Source organism: Zootoca vivipara, chromosome 1 (assembly GCF_963506605.1).
Source record: "Zootoca vivipara chromosome 1, rZooViv1.1, whole genome shotgun sequence".
Lineage (NCBI taxonomy): Eukaryota > Metazoa > Chordata > Lepidosauria > Squamata > Lacertidae > Zootoca > Zootoca vivipara.
In genome coordinates this window covers 124,722,420-124,731,294 of record NC_083276.1, presented here as the reverse complement: position 1 = coordinate 124,731,294, position 8,875 = coordinate 124,722,420, and the positions used below count along the sequence as shown (strand labels likewise).

At 44.4% G+C, this 8,875-nt stretch overlaps 1 protein-coding gene across 3 annotated transcripts; it reads right to left on the bottom strand.

Moving 5' to 3' along the window:
• Positions 1 to 857: 857 nt before the first annotated feature.
• Positions 858 to 8,528, bottom strand: NIF3L1 (NGG1 interacting factor 3 like 1). Of its 3 annotated transcripts, XM_035137062.2 has the most exons (6): positions 8,102 to 8,528; positions 6,514 to 6,670; positions 5,240 to 5,366; positions 3,172 to 3,310; positions 1,871 to 1,954; positions 858 to 1,331 (listed from the first exon to the last, which is right to left on the bottom strand). In XM_035137062.2, the coding sequence occupies exons 1-6, from the start codon at positions 8,526 to 8,528 to the stop codon at positions 1,147 to 1,149; spliced, it is 1,119 nt and encodes a 372-aa protein (XP_034992953.2). In that variant the 3' UTR covers positions 858 to 1,146. The 3 variants fall into 3 exon arrangements, 2 of the variants coding, with proteins under 2 accessions (XP_034992953.2, XP_060137624.1); XR_009558479.1 differs by having other exon boundaries at positions 1,268 to 1,331; positions 1,871 to 3,310; XM_060281641.1 differs by lacking the exon at positions 858 to 1,331 and having other exon boundaries at positions 1,848 to 3,310.
• Between the last annotated feature and the right edge of the window lie 347 nt (positions 8,529 to 8,875).

The following is an 8,875-nucleotide window of genomic DNA, read 5'->3' as shown; positions in this document are numbered from 1 at the left end:
TCTGAGCTGGCAGAAGTGCTGCTGTAGAGCCAGTGGAAGATCCTGAAATGGGGCAGGATTTGTTAGTCCCCGAGCACTTTCCAGTTCCAACATGTGATAACGTAGGGGCCCGACCAAGGCAGAATACATCATCCCCCTATTGCTGCATAAAGTCCATACCAACAGCTGGAGTTTGAACTAATCCCTTACTCAGAAGTTCAAATCCCACTAAATTCAATGGAGCTTATTCCAAAATAAATGTTTATGGGATTGCAGCCTAAATTAGATATTGCTGGTTCTGACATCGAAGTGGCACTGAGATCAACCCCTGATAGTTCAATGACCATTAGGCCATTGAAAGTTTGTTTGAAAAAGTTACGAGATGTGCATCTTCATGTACTACATAAATCATTGGTTTAGCTTACTTTTTGTCTTACATTTTCCAGGATAAAGCAGCTAGCTGTCAGGTAGAAGTGCTTTTTTTTGGGGGGGGTGTGTGTGGAGATTCCTTGCACAGCATAAAATTCTACCAGTGAAGTTGAGAAATCCCCCCCCCTTAAATTCCTGATTACGGTAATTTTTGTGCTAAGGCTACCAATCAAAGAGTGATTTTGGCTGCAACCCTGTGAACTTACCTGGAAGGCCTTTTTGGAGCCCCACGAATGGTGTTACATTGCTAGTGCCTCTTTGCTTTGGTGCCCTTATAGTTCTCCGTCAGGTACCCCTCTCTCTCCACTTCTGGGAGGCAAATGCCTCCTTACTATGGAGGGAAGCTTCACATCACCCAGGAGGAATTGCTGATGAAATTTTTCTCTCAACTTCCCAGTGCTTACTTAGTCTCTTGCCTGACTGATCACACCCCGCCTTAGAGAGAGAGCTCTGCTCCCCTTGAGAACTGCCTACCTCACAAGGTAAAATGCAGTAAGATAACAGTATATTTGATTACATGGAATAAAAATTAAATAGCAGGGCACACAGTTCTCAGTTGTGATAAAGAAAGTCACATTTTGAAAACAGGTTGTCAGCCAGCCATTTATTTCCAGGCAGGTTATCCCTAAGCACTTTGAAAACCATATTGTCCTTTTAACCAGAGCCTCTCCCGCTTTACATTTTTGTATTTTAAGCCTCTGATAAATACAGTCTGATGTTCTGGACCTCACACTTTTGCTATACCACTTGAAGGGGGTCTCTGTCTTTCTCAGAAACTACGATACAGATCTCGTTCTGAAGGTGCCCAGTCAGCTCTTTTTGCAGCTCCAGCAGAAAGCCTCGCTCAGTGTTGCTGTGCTCACACAAGATCACGCTTATCCCTTTGGAAACAGCATCCAGTACATCATGGTGGGACATCTCTCCTACCAATATAATTAAGATACTGGTTATTGATTAGGACTTGTAATTAAGACAGAAAAGAGCCAATGGCTGTGTTGGTTAGTGATCTTACAGGCATTGGCTGAATAGCAGAGTACAATGCATACTTTTAAAAAACGCAGTGATGTGAACAGGTTTCAAGAAAGAAAGATCTGGGCTCAATCCAGGCAAGTTCAGTGCCGAGGAAGAGGCCTCCTAGGTACCAAAAAGCTTCATTTTCCAATTTCCCATAGAACCACGAGGATGCATTGCAGGGAACTGAAGGCTGTGCATGACTCGCATCCCCACCCAATCCACCATCTTTCTTTTGTGCATGTTTCCTGCATCTCACCTTTTCTCTTCTCCCCAAGACTTAATTAAAGCTGTGACACAAGAGTTCCACGTGTGTTATACTTAACTGCTCTTCACTCTACCACTTTGGTTCAACCATTAAAACCGGTGTCTTCCCTGCCTTGATTCCTAGGCAACCAAACAGGTTCTTTGAATCGACTGCTTTCATACATTATTAATGAGAGTTTCTTACCTGTGAGGTAGAGATCACTTTCTGTGCCTTTCAGAACACTACTTCCTGAGCCGGCGCAAAGGGCAACTGCCTTCACCTGGGATTCTACAAAATGGTAAAACCGCATTGTTACACCGTAGGTCCTCTCAGGGAGGCTTGGCTCTCCCAAGGGTCTGATGAGAGTTGAGGTCCAACAACACCTATCCGGAGGGCAGCAGGTTCCCCATCCCTGTGCCAAGGAGCAGTATGCAGTTTCCAAAGCGTTCTACAGGAGGAGGCTATAACTTAGCAGAAGAGCACATTTTGGCTACAGGAAGCCTCACATTCAGTTCTCACAACCAAACTCCAGTACAGTGGTACCTCGCAAGACAAATGCCTTGCGCAACGAAAAACTTGCTAAACAAAAGCATCTTGCGATGTTTTTGGTGACTCACAAGACGAAGTTTTCAATGGCCGCGCTTGCAAGACGAAGTTTTTCTGCGGGGTTTTTGTTTGTTTGTTTGTTTTGCCGCGGCAACCCGCGCTTCGCAAGACGAAATTATCGCTAGATGAAGCGACTCGCTGCACAAATTAATTTTGTCTTCCGAGGCACCACTGTATAAGTAAACCCTGGTCGCAATACCCTGAAAAACCTCCAGCAGCCGAAGACCATAAGGAGCTGCTGCCAGGAAGATACCACTCAGCCCAGTTGGGCAAGCGGTCAAAGCCTGCATCCTAGATCCATATAATGCTAAAGGACCAAGTTAAGTCCTCCACAAATTGTAGTGAGCTTCACCGCTTCAATTGTTCCATGTTCCCCAATGTGAGACGGAACTAATTATTTTTAGCCTACCCTCAAAAAGATGTTCTGTTCAGAAGACATTTGTTTGGATCTGCTCTTTGTGTGCATGTTTTTAAACCAGTTCCAGTAGTTGTAGCTGGTCCTATTATAGTCCATCTGAACTTGCTTTAGTCACTTTTACTTCTGCAATTCTAAACACGCTTACTAGAGAGGAAGTCCCACTGAACTCAGACATTTACTTGGACGTAAGCCTCATTAAGATTGTGTATTGGCCAAGACTGGCATTCAAGCAGTGTTTTATAATATTTATAACCTGCCTTTCCTCCAAGGAGCTGAAGGCTGCTTACATGGCCAGGATACATGGGCTGCCCCCGTTCACTAGTAGGAAGAAAAACAGTCACTTCAGAATTAACTAGCTCTCTTTGCTGCAGCGAGTGGACATACTCCTGTTGCAAAAAGAACAATAGACCACTTATAGGAAGTAAGTAATGCATGTCTGTGGCCCAACGTTTCTTCATATGAGGGAATACAAGTACCATACCCAAAGATTTTCCAGCTCCAAGGGCTAGGCGAATATGAGACAGTCTTAAGTGGCTTTTCACTCGTTCAACCAAGACGGAAATAGATACTGGCTCCTTCAGTGTGCACAAACGTCCCATGCCAGTATCTTCAAGAAGAGGCTGAGGAGAAGCAAAAATTAAAGAGTTCCTTTAGAAGGGCTTACACACATCTTGGCCCACCTCAACAAGTGAGTGTTTCCCTAGATACAAGCACGTTTCCAAAGACATGTGATACTCTTAAAGGACTCTACTGTATCAGTTGTTCCCAAACATTTTCCCCTCATGGGCCTCTGAAAGTCTGGGCAGGCTGCTTCCCGATTCTTCTGCCTGTTTTAACAATTGTAAATGCACTTGTGGGACATTTAATTGCAATTTTATTGCTCCTTTCCTTTTTTATATACATTGCGTTTCTTATTACTTGAATGCCATACAATGCAAACTGCAATAATACCAATACAATATGAGCAATACAATGGTACCTCGGGTTAAGAACTTAATTAGTTATGGAGGTCCGTTCTTAACCTGAAACTGTTCTTAACCTGAGGTACCACTTTAGCTAATGGGGCCTCCTGCTGCCGCTACGCCGCGAGAGCACGATTTCTGTTCGCATCCTGAAGCAAAGTTCTTAACCCGAGGTACTATTTATGGACTAGCGGAGTCTGTAACCTGAAGTGTCTGTAACCTGAAGCGTCTGTAACCCGAGGCACCACTGTACAACAATATGAGTATGCAATGCAATGGATGTGCCACTTCCCATCTTCAACCACAGATCCACAGAAACGCTGCAGAAGACCAGTTTGGGAACCCCTGGATTATTTCATGTAATTTGTTATTCTTTCTAATAAGTTATTTTAATTTTTGATGTGCCAACAGAAAGACTGACAGCCTTTGCATTCCCACCTGGGAGCAGGCCTCATGGACTTCAGCAAAAATGCACAGGAATGGGCTGTAACTGGAGTCTCAGGACATAAATGGATCCAAACTGTCTTCAAATAGTGGATGCAGCCACAACTTCCTAGTCACCATTTCTGTCATTGCAGCTGCTCATCCTACCCCACCCTACCAGCAACTAACCTAGTGGGAAGCACTGCCAGGAAACAGCAGTTGCATCCCGATCTGGATCACCACATTTTATATCCTCCATGAGATTACATGGCAGAATAAAGTGATTAATGCAGGCACCCCCAAATTTTGGCCCTCCAGATGTTTTGGACTACAATTCCAATTATCCCTGACCACTGGTCCTGTTAGCTAGGGATCATGGGAGGTGTAGACCAAAACATCTGGAGGGCCGCAGTTTGGGGGTGCCTGGATTAACATTTGCTGCATAAAATAAGCGTTTGAAATCTTGCCCTCTACCCATCTTCGTCAGTTCCCAATCTTCTCTCTCACACCCAGGAAAGACCTCTCTTGTCTGCTTAAGCTTATACTTTTCCTCCCAGAGGCAGGGCACAGCAACTCTCCAAACAGAATCAATCTAACTGCAGGGAAACAGTTACCCAGAGGCTTCAAAAAGGTGTGTGACACACACACACACTCTTCCAATATAACAGGGCTCTGTATGCTGCTGAACTACAACTCCCATCATTCCTTGTCACTGGCCATGCTTGCTGGGGCTGCTCAGAGTTGTAGCTCAGCAACCCCAAGGTTCCTCACACTTGCAATATAATGCTAAGCAGATATGGGCAGACAAGCTGTGCTCAAGGTGCCAATGTACACAGAATGGGTTATTGACAGACATGGGGAGGGGCCCTTTTAAGCTCAATGAGCTTTAAATTCATTGAGGTGGCTGGCCCATTCATTCCACCTCCTTCCTAAGATAGAAGTCTTCTACTCTCCCATCAGAGCACGGTATCTTTTGCAGCCTCAGGCCAGACCCCTTCCTCAAAGCAAGCCTGGATGGCTCGGTTAAAGCACGGTGCTGATAATACCAAGGTTGTAAATTCAATCCCTGTATGAGGCAGCTGTATATTCCTGCAGGGCTAGATGATCCTCAGGATGCCTCCCAAATCTTACAATTCTATGTTTCCATGCACACGTGTGACTTACCTTCTGTAATGATATGATTTCAGTCTTTTGATAGAGAAGACTGTTCTGGGAGAGCAAGGCCACCACTTGCGGCAAGGCTTGTTGGGTGCAGTTCACGCTGACTCGTGTCTGCTCTTCCCCTTCAACCCTTGGGGAAATTGTAACTTTTTAATATTCTTTTTTTTAAAAAAAAATCAGCTGTGATCTACTAATTATGCTTTGGGTGAATAACATTAACTCCAATGCTCTCTTGAAAGTAGGCTCAGAAGCTCCTGCTGCTTCTCTACCCCATCCATGGTCTTTGGCCATCCAGACGTTGATGGACTCTGTGCCATCATCCCTCATTACTGCCTCCTAGTTGGGACTGATGAGAGTTGGGGTCCAACAACATCTGCAGAGCCACAGGTGTATTACAAGGATCCATCTCATCTTCCTCTCTTTGAAAGGTTGGGTAAGGTCATTCAAATGTTCAAGGTAGGGTATCACCTGTATCCACAATGCTCACTCATCTCCCATCATATGATATTAAGGGTTATAGTAGAAATTCTGTAGTGGTGTCTGGTGGCAGTTATGGATTGGACAAGGATGAAGAAACGGAAGCTTTATCTAAATAAGATGGACATACTGGGGACTAGAGTATCTAGTAATCTTAGGAGGAGTTTCACATGTTCTGGAAAGAGTTGCTTTCCCTCTGAAGGTTTGGGTTTTTTTTGGATATAGCCCTGCTCCTGGGTGCTCAAAGTAGCCAGAAGTGGCTTCAACCAGCATTATCTTATTTAATTCATACATTAAACTTCTATCCTGCTTTTCACCACACAGCAATCCCAGGGCAAGTTACTTCCTAAATATAAACCAATATACCAAATATTCATTAAAAGTCATTAACACCAAACCAAGATTCTTAACACATAATTCCACAATTTGCTCCTATACTTCTATGCCAGTTGAGCCCTTTCCTGGAAAAGCGGGGCCTGGTCTTATTCAGACTCTAGTCACTTTTGCCTTAGATTCTCCAGGGCAGGCACCCCCCCAAACTTCGCCCCTCCAGATATTTTGGACTACAATTCCCATCTTCCCCGACCACTGGTCCTGTTAGCTAGGGGTCATGGGAGTTGTAGGCCAAAACATCTGGAGGGCCGCAGTTTGGAGATGCCTGATCTAGGGAATTTGCTTTCCTGTAGAAAAAGGGGTTGGCAAACCACAATTTCTGACTGGGCCAGCAGGGCCACCCGCCAGAATTGTTGGTTTCTGTTTGACAGCAAGAGTGAAACACCTTGGGTAGCCTTCAACATTACCTGGCAGGAACAGTTGTGATGAGCGACACCTCTGGCACCCCACGCAAACTGGACAAAAGGTTGTCATCAGGGCAAGCACTAAACTCAACGCGGAAAGACCCCCCTGTGGGGTAACTGGAAGCTGTTGCAGGCCGCAAGGGAGCAGATCTGCAGGCACCTGAAGAAAAAGAAAAGTAGAACATTAAAGGATTTGTACAACACACATGGCAAAGTTCTTTCTTCCTTGCAGCCTGATGACGTATACAGTAGTCTGAAAGTATATATCGTAAGATTGTAGCCATGTCTCCAAGCACCCATCTGCTTCAGCCAGCATAGCCACTGGACACACGACGGGAGCTGAAGTCCAACAACATCTAGAGGGCACCAGGTATGGAAGGCTTCTCTAGGGAATCTATCTGCAAACCGGGTGTACAGAAAGACAATGTTCTGCACTGCTTTAGAAAGGCTGTTCATTTCATAAAGCCCTAGTCACCATTTATGTCCATGTTAGACCGCTCTCTTCCTATAACCATGAAGTGATTCCATGGCGGCATTTATTTACAATTATATAAAGGTAAAGGACCCCTGACAGTTAAGTCCAGTCGCGAACGACTCGGGGGTTGCGGAGCTCCTTTCGCTTTACAGGCCAAGGGAACCAGCGTTTGTCTGCAGACAGTTTTTCTAGGTCATCTGGCCAGCAAGCTGCTTCTGGCGAACGGAATGCCATTTACCTTCCCGACGGAGCGGTACCTATTTATCTACTTGCACTGTGTGCTTTTGAACTGCTATTTTGGCAGGAGCTGGGACCGAACAACGGGAGCTCACCCCATCGTGGGGCCTCAAACTTCTGATCAGCAAGTCCAAGCGGCACAGTAGTTTAAACCATAGCGCCACCCACGTCCCACATTTACAATTATATCCCCCCCTTATTCCAAGGAACTCAGGGTGGAACATGTGAAGATCCTAGATTGCCTCCTAGCCTAGGCTCAGACAGAGACTGCGGCCGTGTGACTGCAATGACTACATTTAGATGTCATCGCACTACGTTGATATCAAAAAGCCGGGTCAGATTTTTTTCAGAAGATGAAAGGCAAATACAATCCAGATTCAGCTGGTGAACTGGAATGCAGACCTTGCTGACTCCACAAACAAGTCAAAAGTAGAAAATAGGCTGAATTGATGGAACTTGTGCCACAGGTCAGGAATACGTGTGTGAGTGTGAGCCCGCAGTTCATTCCTAAGCACTTAAGCATGGTGAAGAGATTGGGCATGCACTTAACATCTGCACTGCTTCAGTATAATAGCCATTGTCCGAAATAACCTTATCAGTTTTCTGCTTTCAGTTGTCTGCTCTCACCTTTTTTCCCCCTAAACAGCAATACATTCTACTTTCACTGACATAGCCATCCTTTGGCAAGCCACTGAGCTTGGTGTCTGTGCAGCAGTTTTCAAGAACAGAAAATATCAACATTAAACGTTATGAGGAACATTAAGTGTTTTTGTTTCTTTTAAAGTGCTGATATGTTATGGTTTGTTTTCTTCATGCATGCCCCATCCCAATATATAAATTTTGACATTCATTTTATATTTTAAAACAGTAATGCCTCACCAAGTCCTTTTGCAAGCCAGTTATTGACTCCATGAGGTACAGCATCATACGCAGTATGTGGAGAGTAAATGCCAATTCGGTTCTCCAAGGCTCGGATCACAAGACGTTCTTTCCACGTTTTCCATGTTATGCGTTTCAGCGGTTGGAAAATAGGTGGGTGGTAAGAGAGAATGAGATCTGCCTTCTTCTGCAGGGCTTCTTCCATCACTTCCTCTGTGAGGTCATTGGTCAAGAAGAGGGTGCGGACAGAATGGGGAGGGCTTGGCTCAACCAGGAGCCCCACATTGTCCCAACTTTCGGCCAGTGAGAGTGAAGCAAAATCATTCAGGGAAGAAACGAGAGCTTTCAGATCCATGAAGGATCGCACAGTCAAATTGATCAAAGACGGTATGTGCAGGAACTGCCTCGGAATCCGCTTCAGTTGCATGCAGGTTCCTACAGAACCTGAAAGAAGAGGAAGAAGAAAAAAAATCAATAGGTCTACCAATATTTGTTTATTTCATAATAATTATATACCAAGTGTAGAAAAACCTCAGAGAGGTTTATAATAAAAGATAAAACAATAAAATTATCACTAAAAATGTACAACCGTAATTTAAAACATGCAGAATATTAAACCTAAATAAGACAAAAACAAAACTCCTACAAGCTTTCTAAACATCTGGGTAGGGTAGGATGCAATAGATAAGATAACTTAATACAAAAATACACACACCCCTTAAGAACTTAAAACAACTCTCATGCAGATCTGAAAACGAATGACAATTAAACTTT